Genomic DNA, 16,939 nt, shown 5'->3' on the forward strand with positions numbered 1-16,939 from the left:
GAGAGGAAAGGCATGGGCTCTGGGGCTGGCTAGCTGAGGATCCCGGCTCCCCTGCAGTCGGCAGCAAGTGACATAAGTTCTCTGGGCATCCGTTTCTTCTGTGAAATGAAAACACCACCACTCCCCTCATCAAACTGTTGTGTGGGCTAAATGATTGGGCAACTGGGAAGAGCTTCGCATCCAGGAAGCACTGGGAAAACAGTATTTCTAACCATGGCCGTGACTCCCGCTCTGACAACGCCTTTTCCACCCACCCCTTCCTACTGTGGAGAGCTGGCATTCCCACTACAGGGAGAGCAACCCAGGGGACTGGGCAGCTGAACGGGCTGGAGTTTCTGCTTTGGGAAAGGGGGGGGAAGCCACTTCGGAGAGGGACTGGGGACGCTGTGCTGCTGGAACATTCTGTGCGGGAGGACAGAGGGGACCAAAACGGAGAGGCGCTCCGAAGGGGGTGGCCGCTGTGGCCCCAGGGACAGCGGGTCTGGGGCCTGCGGTTACTCGGTCAGGACCTTTTCCTATCAGTCTGCGTCCTCAGTAAAGGATGGTGCAGCCTCAATCTCAAGTCTTCTCTTCTTTTGCTAAAATAAGAGTGGGAAGGAGGAAAAAACAAACCCCTCTGTCCTCAATTTTGTCCCAGACACGTGTGTCACGTGTGTAAACACACGCATGAACACACAAACACATATTTCCCTTCCAGGCCATGTGGAATTTCTCTTTCCACAGAGGATGCTCAGAGACTCTGTGCTCCTGGATTCCTGAAACCATGCTGCTCTGTCCACTGGCCTTTAATCTGTCCGAACGGTTGCACTACGCCTGTGACCCTGCATTGTGAACCTCAGACTTTTCCCTCTTTGGTTTGCTTCCCCACCTTCCCTCTAGCAATTACTAGCGTTTCCGTGGTTTGGAAAAAAAAATCACATGGTTGGTTTAAACAGTAGTTGGATTTGCTGGGCTAGAAAAGGCAGCCACCAAAAGTTGTATTTTCCTAATGAAAACTGGAAGGTGAAGGTCCTTTTCTCTTGCTAATTATAGGGGTGTGCATTCAGCCTTCTCAGGATAACAAAGACTGGTTCTACTGGTGAGTAACTGCCTACCTTATATGTCAGGGGTGCCTTACATTTCAAAGTGACTGTGTAGTGAAGGAAATTTAATAAATACTTAGGGAAGGCAAATTATGTCTGCTTTAAGTCGTCTGATTTACTAATTGAATTTGAACGTATCTGTTCTGTGTTTCAAATGCCCTGTTTCTAGTCTTGGTTCTTTCCTAAGTTGCTGTGCGATCCTGGAAATATCTTAACTCCCCACCTGGAATATAAATAGGGGGGCCTGCATGCTTTGACAACGCTGATGACCTGAGACACCGAAGGAGAAAGGGACTGTTCCAGGTGAATGAGAACTGAAGGCAAAATATGATCCTGGGCCAGATCCAGTAAGAGGGGGGAAAAAACATATTGGATCAATGGACAAAACTGAAACACGGATGGTGGGTTGCTACGTTTCCGGAAATGGACAACTATGCTATGATTCGTAAAAGGATCTCCTTGTTCTTAGGAAAGATGCAGCGAAGAATTTAAGACTAAGAGGACATGATGTTTGCAACTTTCAAATGATTCAGAAAACCCATGTAGATACGTATATGCATATGTGTGCGTGTGCGTGTGTGTGTGTGCGTGTGTGTGTGTGTGTTGAGACAGAATGAGAAGGATGAGAGAAGGAGAACAGAAAAGAGAAAGCAAACAGGGCACAATACCAACTAGTAAATCTGGGTACACACAATACATTAAAATTCTTTGTAATATACTTGCAAGTATCCTTTACGTTTGAAATTATTTCTAAATAAATAAGTGAATAAAGGAGTTGGGCTAAAGTCTGGGTAACGTCCGTTATCCTAAAGTATTATGATTATGAAGAAGGGTGATTGTTGGAGCTCTCCTTTACACATCTACGAGCAGCAGAAGTAATGAGCACGTGGGTGAGAGGGAAGGAGTTCCCATGAGGGCACACTGTCCAAGGAGACATTGAACAATTCCAGGTGGTGAAGTTCATTGTCTCTTACACAAGGTGTGAAACTGGAAAGTCTAGTTCAGAGATACACATCTGCGGTGGTGGCTCCAGGGAGGGGCCCCAGCTTCAACAGAGCCACTCTCACATTGCACGAGCCCTTCCTTTCCTCCAGTGGCTGTGAGTCAGGCACTGCGCCATCCCAGGAGGGCCTAGAAACCCACCAGGGCACCAAGACACCCAGGCTCTGCCCTTGACTTATTCAGAACCCAGGCTCCAGGCCTTAGGAGGATGGGAAAGGTCCCCTGGGTCCTTACTCCTGTCTCCCTTCTGCTAAGAGCACTGCTTACGCTTCTAGCTTTGTCTTGTCTTTTCTTAAAACTGCCCTCTCTCTGATAGCCATTCCAAGTACTTCTAGGGCCACACGACCCACAGAATTCCTTTTCACCTGAGGCTTCCCGTGGTACTGTTTTCTTCTGCCAGTGAGAGCCAGATCCTCGAAAGCTGAAGCCTGAAGTCCAGCAGACCAATGGTGGGGAAGACATAAAGTTACCGCAAGCATATGTGCCCTTGCAGGTAAGCAAGTTCCTTACTTGAAGATTATTCACCTTTGGAAAATTTTTTTGAACATCCAAAACACAGGTCAGTATAAATAATCTTCAAATATGTAGATCGGGTGGTTGATACAAAGATCTCTTCTACTGCCCATATGAACTCCTACCGCAGGGTAGGAACTGTGTCTCATTCATCCAGTATATTCCTCACAACTATGTGTGATGAGTTCAACGAACCAGCGAGTCAGCACCTCCCCCTGTAACTCCCGTTGCGATGGAGTGCTCCTTTCCTTCAGCGGATCAGCCTGGACTAAATTGTTATCTGCCCTTGCGGTTTATGGAGGAAACTGTCAAGAGTCAGAGAAGTTGTTTACCTGAACTTAGGAAGATCTTTCTAGCCTAGTGCTTCCCCAGCAGTATTTGTATGATATTCAAATAGATAGATACATCCAATAATTCCAAGACAGAGAAGCCATTATTTTAAAACAACAATTGCAGGCACTTGGGTGGCTCAGTTGGTCAAGTGTCTGCCTTTGGCTCAGGTGGTGATCCAGGGGTCCTGGGATCAAGTCCCACATCAAGCTCCCTGCTCAGGGAGGAATCTGCTTCTCAATCTGCCCCCCCCCCCCCCCCATGCTCATTCACTCTTCTTTCTTTCTCCCCCTCTTGCAAAAATAAATTAATAAATCTAGAAAAAAATAAAACAACACTTGGGAATCCCTTAAAAAATATAAGCCTGAGATTTAAATGCTTATAAAAATGCAAACAAATGAGGTAACTAGGCAATCAGATTAAAGTAATTTGGCCCGGGCCGATTGGAATTCCTGCCTGATGTTGAGAGGAACCGTGTTATAAAAAACCATGTAATTACCACATGCTGACACTGATTGAGTGAGAACTGGCTAAATAAGATTCCTGGGGGGTTAAAAAAAAAAAAAGCATAAGAGAAGAGGGGACAGAGTTGTACCCACACAAAAGAAGCTCATCCGAGGAAAGCAAACAGTTTGAGGCTGGGGAAAACCAAGGGAAAGTAAAAGAGAGGGAAAGGGAAGTGTAATGTACGGGCTCTGTTTCTTTCTCCCACAGTTTCCAGATAAATTTCAGATGGGTCAGTGTTCTCCCCACTTGGCTTTGTCTTATCACAAAATGTGCAACGAAAGCCATTGCGAGGAACAGAGCAAGTGGTGGACTGCCCGCCTCCCGTGGCGCCTCGGACATGTCTGAATCTTGAAATAGGTCTATCATCTGTACATCGTTTGGTCCATACTAAATTCTCCCCGAAACAGAACTAATAAAATATCCTTGAAAAATGAATCTATGCTTACACATTTTAGACAGATGGTTGGAGCCAGGCTAACAACAAGGAACTGACTTTTCCTCTTTGGCACCGCAAGATGATTGTGTAACATGTTCAAGCGGATGGGAACGCTATTTAAGCCAGGGTAACACACCGCAATGGATTCTTTCAAAAACCATCGAGAATCAATCTCTCAAACTTCCAATTGGTGAGGCTTTCCTTAGCCTTCCAAACAACGAGGACCCGTCAACGTCAGTGTGGAAAAATTTTTACCAGCAAAAAATTTTTTACAGTCGGGTCTGTTAATACTGGTTTATTTGCAATCCAACTCCCTGAAGACAGCAAACAGTGGTATTGGCTGCCCTCTGCAGTGGGCTGGTGAATTCAGTGAACTATCAAGATCAAGAAAATGCCAAATGCATGCAACTAATTCTTCTTGAAATCCAGAAATGCTGGCAAGAGAATGGCTCCTTAAATCTAGGATTTTTAAAGTCGAGGGTGTGTGGGAAAGTAACATACCACCTCCACAATCACTCAACCCCAGTACGATGTTTGGTTGTTTTCTGGGCAAGAGGAAGCTTGCTTGTTGATTTAAGACATCATGGGAATGTCTGAGGTTAACGTCCTTCATTGCTAAATCAAAAGCCAACTTCACAAGACTGTGAAGCTTCTCAAAGAGTTCCCTTGGACTGAGAGCTTCCATGGTGTACGTTTTTAAAATATGCCCACGAATTCTTTGAAACTATTCCCATGAAGAAATGGAGTCTAATTTTCTTTCCCTCAAATATGAGCTGGCCTTAGTCACCTGGATCCAATGAAGAAAATGAGGTTGGAAGTGGCATGATGTGACTTCTGCAGGTGGCTTATAAAAAGACACACAGCGTCTGCCTAGCTCTCTTCTGGGCTGCTCACCCTTGAAATCCAGCTGCCATGCTATGGGGAGATCAGGCCATGTGACAGGATTCTAGCTGACAGGCACAGCTGAGGTCTCGACCAACAGTCAGCATCAACCAGTTGACTTTTTATGTGTTACTTCAACCATGTGGGGTGAGGAAGTCTTCCAGAAAATTCCCAACTCTGGCCACATCTGACTGTAACCACAACAGAGACCTTAAGTGAAAACCACCACCTCGCTGGGGCCAGTCGACTCTGCAAACCATGAGCCATAGTAATAATTAATACATGTTGTTATTTTAAGAGTGAGGTCTGCAAACTAAGGCCTGGTGATAAAATCAGGCCTGAGATCTGTTTTTCTCTGGCCTGTGAGCTCAGCTGGGTTTGGTACATTTTTAAAGGGTTGTAAATGAAATGAAACAAAGCAAGGAATAGTATGTGACAGCGACCATATGCAGCCCTTAGAGCTGAAAATAGCTCTTCTATGGCCTTTTACAAAAAAAAACCCTTGTTCAACACTGTCTTAAGCCATCAAGTTTTTAGATAGTTTACTATGTAGTAACAGATAAACCAGAAAACATGGTAGTTCTGGAACACAAGAAGAGGCCATCGGTGGGCAAATGCTGGATTTATGACATCATAAAAGTCACGCTGAAAAGCCATAATTCAACTATCACCTGAAAGTCAACACTATCAGTATCCGCTATCATACAATATTACAAGTTCACAAGAAATACACTCAGCCAAAGCGAAAGTGAGGGTAATGTGATTCATCAGGAGAGTATTATAAATGTACGTCTCAGATTTGATTCTAGATTACATTTCAAATTCTTAGAGACTCATTAATAACTTTAACAAACGTAGCTGGCATTTGCCAATCCTTACTATGTTCCGGACACTATTCTGAACTGTTTCATATGCATTACTTCATTTAAGCCTGTGACAACAATTACTTCCATTTTACAGATGAGAAAACTGAGACCCAGGGAAATGATCTAACATGTCCAAGATTATACAGTGTCGTAAGTGTGGAGTCAGGATTTGAATCTCGGCCTGACTAGCATCCATGAACTTAATCACCACACTATGCTGCTCCTCTCTAGAAGATGTCTAAGTAAGACACTAGTCTTGGTTTAAGCATGTAGCTGGCTTCCACAGGGAAGTCTGGCCAGACTTCCCCACAGGCTAGTCAAGGGTGCCGTTCACTCACTAAGAATCAGGTCTGGAACCTACATTCCTTCTCTTTCCCCTGGGACCCAGGATCCTCAGCAAAACCAACCCTACTTTTCTATTGAGAGGATATGAAACTATGAGACCAGGCCCAAATAGTGGGTCATTATAAGTTCTTTCTTTCAAACTATCAAAGACTTCCTCTTTTCTTCATTTCCTGTCAATCAACATATGGAAAATTATGCTTGCTAAAGGGATGGCTGTCAGAGGAGACACAATTATCGGTTCTTCATTGCCAGCCCTTGGCTAAACAAAATCAAAAGGCTGATCAAGAGCCAATCAATATGAAAAGGTTATCCAGACCATTGTTAAGACCAGTCAGTGATCATGGAAAATGAAATCAGTATCGGTTTTCTCATCTGTGAAGTAGGAGTGATAAGACCTTATCTTTATGATTCGTTGTATAGACCGGAGCCAAGATATACAAAGGGCCTCATCCAGTGTCTGGCATTCAATTAATGGTGGCTATATTTACAATATTTTTTTAACATAGAACCTGTCTCTCTTTCAAGGAGCTGGTGATTGTCCAATGACAGTTCCACGAATAACGGAAAAAGCTGGTAAACACAAAGAAAGATCCACATTCATGAAACGAGACAGATTAAGAATTGCTGTTTACCCATTGTGTGGCACTTTTTTGACCTCCCTTTATCATAAGCCTTTTCCACATTGGAAGGTGTTGTTTTAATTATTCATAAAAATGGCTCCCTCCCTTTATTTTCTCCAACTGAACTTGGCACAAACAACCAGGCATCAAGAGACTTCAACAACGTGCCAAGGCCACCTCAGCACGGTGACCAAAGGCACGGCCCAGCCCTTTGTCTACTCACCAGAAGGGAAAGATAATGAGGCGGCTGATGAAAAATATGGTAGAGAAGATGAGAAACAGGGTGTTACATGTTTGCTTCCATCCGGCATAAGAAAACATCTTAGCAGACTGAAAACAAAAAAAAAAAAAGCAATCACATTCAGATAAAATGATGTTAGAATAAAATTCTTAAATTAAATATTTATAAATGATATGATGTCCAGGATTTGGATCAAAGTGGTCTCTGTTCAGGGGGAGGAGAGGGATGGATGGGGAAACCGACAAAACAAGGCTGGCCACACTGACCACTGGTAACACTGGAGGAAAGGCCCACTGGGTCCATTATGCTCTTCTCTTTGTCGTTTGTTTGAAATTTTCCATAATAGAATGTTAAAAAAAAAAAAGATATGTTAAAATGACTGTAATATTACTCCTGTCCTTCACAAGCCCTACAAGTTAGCCCAATGATTGTTAGCATGCATTTCATTGGGGCACTGATTTATTTTCTCCATTTAGCTGATTGGAGAGCTGGATTAGAGAAAGGTTGAAATATGAATGAAGTCCTGAGCTGGGCTGCACACATTGCAATCAAGGCAGCTGACAGAAGGGGCAGAGTGAGGGGGCCGCCCTGGGGGCTGTGTCCTGGTTTAAATGAAGTTTAAATGAAGTTGCAAGCGCTCGATTTTTTCCCCATTTACTCCATGCTAGTCGACACTGCCTGTATAGTCTGCCTTGAATAAAAGGAATTACAGAAAGTGTTTAATGTGGTAGTAGCAGGTTAATGGATGTGAATTCTCTCTGGCATTATCTAGTGGAGCCCAAGGCTGCATGGGAAGGTATCTGGAGTCGGGGGTCGTGGGAGGTGGGTAGGAATTGCTGAGTGTAGGTCATTCCCCCAGAAGCATGGCTCAGGTCTGCATGGTTTCAGGACTAAAATTGGTCTGGAAGCTCAAAGCCACTCTAAACCAAGAGAGGCAGCATATTTATACTTTGGGAAGGGTTTTCATGACATTTCCCATACTCTGCCATATTTACCGTGGGGTAAGGATATGATCAGATTGTGGAGTGGCAGGGGGCCCAGAAGGCAACAGCCTCAAATGTTGCGATGGAAGGCTAGTCTGCCAAGTGGGTGGGAAGTGGGTATGGGGAGCCAGGCCAGAAGTTCAGCGTGCTTGGAATGGAGTGTGGGAGTTGTTTGAAGAGTCGGAGGCCAGGCTAGGGTGGCTAGCTAGATGTGCACAGGCAGGAAGGGCGTGCACTTGTGAGGGCAAAGTAGCATTCCTCGGAGCAAGTACACACATGGAATATTCCGGGCTGTGTAATGATGGAGATTGACAGTCACCCTGGTCCTTTGCTAAGCATGAGTCAGGATACTGTTCAAGCATTGGGCCCTGCATCCAAACTTGAACATGGGGGAAACAAGAAGATCAGGAGGAGACATGAAAAAAGCAGAGGTTCCTTCTAAGTCAGAGTTCTAGATGTTGAGGCTGTTTTATCTTGCTGAGAAAGAGCTAAAAAATGACCCACATGACATGATCAAAATGACATGATTCCTCATGTCTTGAGGAATATGAAAGATTAATAGTCACCATCTTTAGGAGGGTCTCAACAGGGCCAAAAGTTGTTCCATGTCTGGGTTCAATGAGAACTTGCCCTAGAAGACAACCACAAAAGCCAACTACTCGAGGAAGTTGTGGACCAGGCATCCTTGGAGGATATCAGAAATTGGCCCCCATGGCACCGCTTCATGGTGCCTCTTCCCAGCTGGTGGAAGGTACTGGCCTAGCTCATTGAATCTCAGGTTAGATTGTGGTTTGTGAATCAGGAATGATTCATGATCATTAACAACATGAGGCTGTTCTCATAGTTTATCCGCAAAGGGACCTCTGAGTCTGACATTTCATTTTCCTTCTGTTTGCTTTTTTTTTTTTTTTCTCACCTAAGAACCTCAGAACATTTTCCAACAGTAATGAGCTAAACCTCACGATATACCCTAAGGAGCAGATATGACTTCTCATATTACCGCTGAGGACAGAAAACAAAGCATTAAGTGATTTGCCCCAGTCACCTAGGGAGTCATGGCATGTCAGGGATGGGGTCGGGGAGGGTTGGCAGGGACAACCCAGAGCTTATTCCCAGTCTCCACATCTAACTCCCTTTTAACAACACAATGAAGCTATTTTTACAGTGGACACACACCAAAGGCTAGAGTGCTTAAATCAACAGAGTAGCATCAAGTTCTTAAGTCATGGCCAATGTGGTCTTAATTACAGGCAGGGTTACCGAGATACGATCAGAGAAGGAGGTAATTATAACAGATATGGCTACCCTGAGATACCAGCACATGGGAAAACTGGCACAATCCTCTTCTGCTAAGCCATTTGCTTCCCTGAATAATCTTGGCCTTTGGAATGGGATTTACGTGTCTAATGCCAATTACACAGAAGAAACAAAATTCTGTACACATCTAATATTTTAATAGTAGCCAGTGGCTTTGAAATGGCTTCCAATGACTTCTGGTTACATCTAGAACAGGGTTTAGCAAACTACTGTCCAGCCAATGGGCTAAAAGTAGTCATTCTGTAAGGATGGGTTTCACATTTTAAAAGGGGTATGAGAAAAGAAAAAGCAAACAGAAAAGAAGATGATATGGCAAGAGATCCTATGTTGTCCACAAAATTGATTTACTATCTGGTCCTTCACTAGAAACTTTGGTGGACCCTGATCTAGAAGAACAAGATGCTATCAAATTGAATTTCTCCCATACCAACTTACATTCAGCTATTAACCCTTCAAGAGGCAATCCTGCACACGAGATGGGCAAGCATTATTTTCCTCGGCTTCATTATAAGTGAAGGTATTTAGAGGACAAACTTATGGCTCTGGGAAATGTGGCCCTAAGTACAGCAGGAGAGGTGGTGGGCAAGAGGGCTGCTGGGTCACTGCCTCGGGGCAAACAGGAACCAATACATAACTGAGACGAGTAGAGAAAACAATCCTAATTTGCTTTGTTGCTCCTGTTGGGTGTTGCTTGGGATGAGGAAGACTCTTGTTTTAATGCCCCCTGCTCCAAAACATTCCTCCCTTAGGAAATAAATGCCACATGAAGAAACATCAGCTCTCATTCTTTAAAGCTGGAGGAAGATTCCTGTCAGGCCAGCGTGACCCTTCAATGGGTGTTCGGCTTGGCTTAAGTCAGTATATGGTACCATCCAATGTTAAGAATCCATAAAGCCACAAATCCACATTTTCCTTTTAAACGATTAGAGCTCATTCCTTCCTCAAGTTATCTCACCTTCCTTCCTGAGCTAGTCTCTGCAGGCAACTTGTACAGGTGGAATCCCATGGGCGAACCTCTCTCAAGTACCGTGGAGAAGACTGGAGACTAGACACTAAAAGCTTTCATTTCTCTAAGCTTCAAGGACCTGAGGACCCAGAGACATCCTCAGACTTTGGGTGTTTTCAGGACAGGGAGCCTTGCTAAATCACTCCCAGACTGTTATTCCAGCGAGGAGTCCCAGAAACCCAGGACGTGGTATTGTTATTACTTTTTTATTTTTATTTTTTATTTTTTTTTAAGATTTTTTATTTATTTATTTGACAGAGAGAGATCACAAGTAGATAGAGAGGCAGGCAGAGAGAGAGAGGGGGAAGCAGGCTCCCTGCTGAGCAGAGAGCCCGATGCGGGACTCGATCTCAGGACCCTGAGATCATGACCTGAGCCGAAGGCAGCGGCTTAACCCACCGAGCCACCCAGGCGCCCTGTTATTACTTTTTTAATGGCAAATGTTTACCTCCAGCCAAATGTCAGCCACATCGTGCACAATCATCACGAGGGTCCCACTGCGAATATAATTAGCGCACCAAGAGAAGCTCATCAAACTAAGAGCAGCCAGGTGGTGGATGACATGAGCTAGAAAATCCTACAAAATGGGAGGAAAATGGAAACTATTAAGCCAATGCAGTTATTTCCTAATCACTGGAAGTGCTAACAATAGTAACAATAATAATAATAATATTTTTCAAAAAATAACTTTTTAAATTAACATATAATGTATTATTTGCTTCAGGGATACAGGTCTGTGAATCATCAGTCTTACACAATTCACAGCACTCACCATAGCACATACGGTCCCCAAAGTCCATCATCCCGCCACCTTCTCCCTACTGCCCCCCCACCAAGAAGCCCTCAGTTTGTTTTCTGAGATTAAGAGGCTCTTGTGGTTTGTCTCCCTCCCCAGTCCCATCTTGTTTCATTTTTTTCCCTCCCTTCCCCCAACAGCCCCCTACCCTACCTCTCAAATTCCTCATATCAAAGAAATCGTATGATATTTGCCTTTCTCTGATTGAGTTATTTCACTCAGCATAATACCCTCTAGTTCCATCCACGTCGTGGCAAATGGCAAGATTTCACAAAAACCCGACAACTTACATCTGAATGTTTTGAAATTTGTAAAATGCTTTCACTTTGATTCTTAAACACAATCCTTGTGAGGGAACTAACACATGTTATCCTCACTGATGAAGTCACTTGCATGTGGGACAGCATTGAATAGTTATCATCTAAATCCTAACATCTGCTGTTCTTTCCACTGCCCCACAATGGATATACACACACACGCACGCATGCGCGTACACACACACACACCATATACATACACACACATTCCTGTGTATATTTACATTTATCTTTTATTCCCTAATTCCAAAAAGGGAAGAAGACAGATATACAATATTACAACCATTAAATTACCATTAAATTATAATTTTACATATATAATATATATGTATATATACATATATAATTTATAATTATACAACCATTAAAATAAGAGTTACCCCATAGGAAACAAGTAACAAATGAATGGACAATACTACCAACTCTGGGCTAAAGGAAGCTACCACAATTAAGGATAAAAGCTTAAACATTTTCTGCAAAGAAAATATACAAATGGCCGGCAAGTACACAAAAGACACTCAACCCTCATTAGTCGTCAGGAAAATGTAAATCAAAACCACCATGAGATACCGCTTCATCCCTCCTATGACAGCTATAATAAAAATGATGAACTCTAACAAGTGTTGGCAAGGACGTGGAAAGACTGGAACGCTTGTATGGTGCTGGGAGGGGTGTGAAATGGTGCAGCACTTTCGGTTGCCCAAAAGGTTAAATATAGAATATCATATAAGCCAGCAGTTCTACTGAAAGAAATAAAAATAAAAATATGTCCATGCAAAAACTTGTATATGAATGTTCATATTCCATTATTGCCAAGAGACAACAAAGAAAACATCCCAAATAGCCATCAAGTAGTAAACAGGTAAAATAAAATGCAATCTTTCCATACCATGGGCAATTATTTAGCAATAAAAGGGAATGAAGGATAGATACATGCTTCCACATGAATGAACCTTGAAGACATTATGTTAAGTGAAAGTGCCAGACACAAAAAGACCATATATTATGATTCAGCTTATTTATATGAAATACACAGAATAGGCAAATCCATAGAGATGGAAAGTAGGTCAGTGGGTTGCCTAGGGTGAGAGAAGTTAGGAGAAATAGGGGAGTGACTGCCAAAAGGGACAGGATATCTTTTGGGGGGGGTGACAAAAATATTCTAAAAATGACTGTGGCGGTAACTGTGGACATACTCGAAACCACTGAACTACACACTTTCGATGACTGCCTTGTACAGTGTGCAGAGACCTCAAGAGGGATGTTTAAAAAAAAAAAAAACCAAGTTAAAGATTTCAGTTTCGTTGTAGCAGAAGTAAAAGAGTAAACATGATAATGGCTAATAAATTAGTAAACTAATAATGGCCCAACTTCCTGAGTACTCACTGTATACCAGGAAGTGCTTTGCATGGGTTAATCTGCTTAATCCTCACAACAACCAGAGAAGACGGAAACTATTTTTAGTTCCATTTTACAGGTGAGGAAATCAAGTTTAGAGAGTCTGGTCAGCTACCCTGAGATGTTAGTGAGTGGTGAACCCAGAGTTTCAAACCTGGGCATTCTGACTCCACAGTCCATGCTTTACCCACCTTCTAAAAGTTTTTGTCTCTGAAGATATGTATTTACAAAATATATGACATCTATTTATATTTAATTTTTGAAAAGGTACCCAATGCCCTTGTTAGTAAAGAGAAACCAACTACTGTAAACTCAGGTGAGCGAGAAAGACAGGATCATTATAACACTGACCCACGTTAGTATATCTTTGAAGACCTTTTAAAAAAAGGGATTACTTTCAAATCTTTCCCTTGAAAAAATGACTCAAACAATTAAATTTTGATGTATTCTTCACCCAGGCTAAAATTAATGACAGTTCAACTACAGTTATGACTGAGTTTTATGGAAAAGGAGATTATTTCTATCAGATTTTTTCATAATATATTCTTATAGTTACCTTCTGTAAGTTTTCTTTTAAGATCTTCTCTTCACTACAGTGGATTGAGCCCCTTCAGTGATAGATGGGGGCCACCATCACATACCCAAACATTTAACCAAGCCAGCTTGGTCTTACCTCCTTAAGTTCAACTTAACTTTATCACACAAATTTTGCCACAAACTGACTTTGTAAATAGAGTGTAGCATATGGAGGTATATGCCAAGAGTATTTATTATTTGATCTGAGTTGCTAATTTACATGATAAAATCTTGTGATTGCATTGAGAATCTAATAGGGTTTTCTGTAGCAGCAAACAGTTCCTAAAATGCCTCACTTTGTTAACTCAGAGGATATATTTTTTAGCATGCCTGTGGCTCAATTTCCCTACATCTAAAGCAAAGCCAAGCATGCCCACAGTTTCCTCCTAAAAATCTTGGTTGAATTAAGGACAACATGTATTTGAAGTCTTTGAACACAACAAAAAATTACATAAGGTGGTTTGTAATCAACTAAAGGATGTGGCCGTAGAATTAAAACTACTAGCACCTGTACTGAAGAACAGCAGATGCCCAAACCCAAAGGACAAAACAGACCACATAAAGGAGAGTTCTCTTCTTGCTGAACAAGAGGGGAGTTTCCAAGTGGAAGGGTCTAGAATGCTTAACTGCAAATACTTATTGAGGCTCCAAAGCACGAGCAGGATTTGCACCATTCTATAAAATGCAAAAAGGCTAGGAATGGAAACTAAACACACCTAAGAATACAATGTAAAGATTAGGATTGGGGGTGTGGGGGTTGACAATTTTTGAAAAAGTAGATAAATTAGCTTTGTAAATAAGATATTTACCTAGGCACGCCTGGGTGGCTCAGTCGGTTAAGCGTCTGACTCTTGGTTTAAGCTCAGGTCATGATCTCAGGGTCCTGAGATCGAGCCCCATATCTAGCTCGGCGCCCAGCACAGTCTGCCTAGGATTCTCTTTTCCTCTCCCTCTGCAGCACCCCCACCCTGCTTGCTCTCTCCTGAGCACCCCCCCAATAAATAAAATCTTAAAAACAAACAAAAAAAGACACTTACCTTCCTCTTAACATCAGAGCCAAGGCTAAATATCAGAGACCAATAAAAACTCATCTCCAAAATGTAGTACCAGTACTGAGAAGGCAGCAAGGGCTAAGGAAAATGACAGTATTCATTTTAGTATAAATGTATAAATGACTCATTTTAAGGCATCAAACTTTTGTTTATACCTATTTATGTTCCACAGAATTCCCCAAAATGGTGATGCTTTAAGATTTTGATTTCTGAGGGGCACCTGGGGGGTGGTTAAGAGTCCAATTCTTAGTTTTAGCTCAGGTGATGATTTCAAGGTCATGAAATGGAGCCCCTCCTCAGGGTCCATGCTCAGCACAGAGTCTGTTTAAGTTTCTCTCTCCCTCTGCCCCTCCCCCTCTCTCTTTCTTCCTCACTTAAATAAACAAAGTTTAAAAAAGATTTCAACTTCTGAGAAGGAATCAAAGATAATATTCCAAGGGATTTTATTTCTGAAAGGGTAGACAGAATTCCAAAATCAAGTTAAGGGTTTTGTTTGAAAGTTAATAAAGCTACAACACGTGTAATTGCCTTAAGTTGACCAAAAGTTAATTAATTAACTTTTAACAATTAATTAACAAATTAAAAACTCTTTACTTAAGAGTATTGGCAGGTCTGTTCTGCCATTCCCACAGTTTACCTGGTTTTATGTTTCTTGAATACTACTCAAAATCTTATGTCCTAACCTCTCTTCTGGTGACAGCTAGTAATCAGAATTGGCCTGTTCTCAAATGGGGCAATAATAAAACATACAGAACTATTTCAGTACTCTAAAAATGTCTTCTGAAAAAAAAATTTCTATATCTAGAAGTTTCCTTAATAATTTTATACTGTGTGGGTGGGTGCTTATTTTAGCTAAGTTGAAATATTATATTACTTGGTGTGATGGACTGTTACATCAATGCTTCCAATGAATTTCACCTTCTGATACTCATGTACTGGCATAGTCTTCTCCTACATGACCATGAACTTGATCTTGGGCTTTGATGAAGGGAAAATAAGCAAATATAAGGCAAGCAGAGACTTCATAAGCACCAGGTAAGAAACTTGAGCTATCTTGCTGATAAGAACAAAGTAGAGAATCAAGGTACCCACTGCTAAAAGTATGAATGAGGACACCAGGGACATAAGCCGCCCCCTGGACAGCCTACCAACTGACTGAAAATACACGCATTGATTCATTTAACACTACCTGGAGCAGAAGAAACTGTTCAGTTGGGCCCAACCCAAATTATTAACCCAACTCATTAGCAAATAAGTGGTTGTTGTTTTAAGGCACTGCATTTGTGTTGGTTTGTTATTACCAGTAAATAACTGATATACCTGAGAAGTTCAGAGTAATTTGGAGGAGAAGAATAAGATTGGAGTTTGACCTATGTAATGCCCAAGTATCTTATGGTCTAACCTTCTTTGATTGTCTAATACTGAAGCTAACACATTAAAAGGGATAATTTTCTGGTCAACTGATCATCCTTGATAAGGCCATAAGAGAATGAGACAGAGTTTTTGCTTTCTTCTATGTCAAACAAGCATGTATGAGACTAACTCTCCTAGTGAGAACTGAAAAAGGATCTGGGTAAAATGCATTAAAAATATCTCTGCAAATGCATCAAAGAGCAACCAAGGCACCCAGAAGCTGGGAAGCTAAGATTTCAAAGACAAATGCATTAAAAATGAATCCTTTATTTCTAGTGAATCCTTCATCCAAGAAGTTCCATAGATCCTAGGTGGGACAAATTCAAAGAAAACCACATGTGTGTATAGCATCAGTCAGCATTTGCCAATTTATAAGCAGTATGGAGTCCAGAGACTAAGAAACAGAAAAAGTTAAACAGGACTTCTGGCAACTTCATGGTGCTAGGATGCAAACTGGTATCAGATTCAGCCAAAGAAAAAGAGTCCTGGTAAACACTGTAATCCTTTATTCAAATCACTAGAAAAACACCCTAGGAATATTGGTAAGTTGTAAATACATCTGCCCTCCCATAGACTGATATCCACATTGAATCAGCTTGATCACATATAAAATGAAAGTAATCTGTCTCTACTCTAATGAGTAGAAGTGAAAGTATATATCCTCAAGAGGAAGATAGTATCCTGAGCATCTATAATTTTTCATATACAGTATCTATTACTCAATCAAAAGTTATCAAGCATAAGGAGACAAGAATACAAAAAGAGAACAGACCCATAGGTGATCAAGACATTAGATTCCTCAGACTTGGACTTTCAAATAACTTTAAAAACTTGGTTAAAATGTGGAAAATTTCAGTAGAGAACTGGAATCCGTTAAAAAAGGAGTTAAGTGAAAATTTGAGAAGTGAAAAACATAACTAAAATTTTGAATTCAAGAGATATGTTTTCACAGCAGTTTTAGACACTGCTAATAAAGGCAGCAACAAACTAGAGGACATGAAAATAGACTATATCCAGATCTGTGAAGGGTCTGAGATTTTACCCTACTTGTGAGATAGATTGTCACAGGTTCATTGGGGCTGATTGAAGATCTGAGACTCCTAGGTCAGAGTTAAAGGATAGCATATTATTCACAGTAATATCTGTTGTCAGAGTATCAATATTTGGGACAAGTCTCCCATCTTAATCATACAGGCCTAAGCAAAAAGTGTCAGATGACATCTGCATATAACATGGGTTGTATTACAAGAGAGGAAC

The 16,939-nt window shown here is 41.6% G+C and overlaps 1 protein-coding gene across 1 annotated transcript in view; it reads right to left on the bottom strand.

Moving 5' to 3' along the window:
• The window catches only part of CERS3 (ceramide synthase 3), a 79,326-nt gene that overhangs the window by 36,220 nt on the left and 26,167 nt on the right, over positions 1-16,939 (bottom strand). Inside the window, exons 6-8 of the mRNA XM_046010013.1 lie at positions 14,255-14,347; positions 10,579-10,707; positions 6,807-6,913 (exon numbers count right to left, since the gene is read on the bottom strand). Coding sequence (XP_045865969.1) covers positions 6,807-6,913; positions 10,579-10,707; positions 14,255-14,347 — 329 coding nt within the window. The remainder of the gene's footprint in view (positions 1-6,806; positions 6,914-10,578; positions 10,708-14,254; positions 14,348-16,939) is intronic.

This window comes from Meles meles, chromosome 6 (genome assembly GCF_922984935.1).
Source record: "Meles meles chromosome 6, mMelMel3.1 paternal haplotype, whole genome shotgun sequence".
Classification (NCBI taxonomy): domain Eukaryota; kingdom Metazoa; phylum Chordata; class Mammalia; order Carnivora; family Mustelidae; genus Meles; species Meles meles.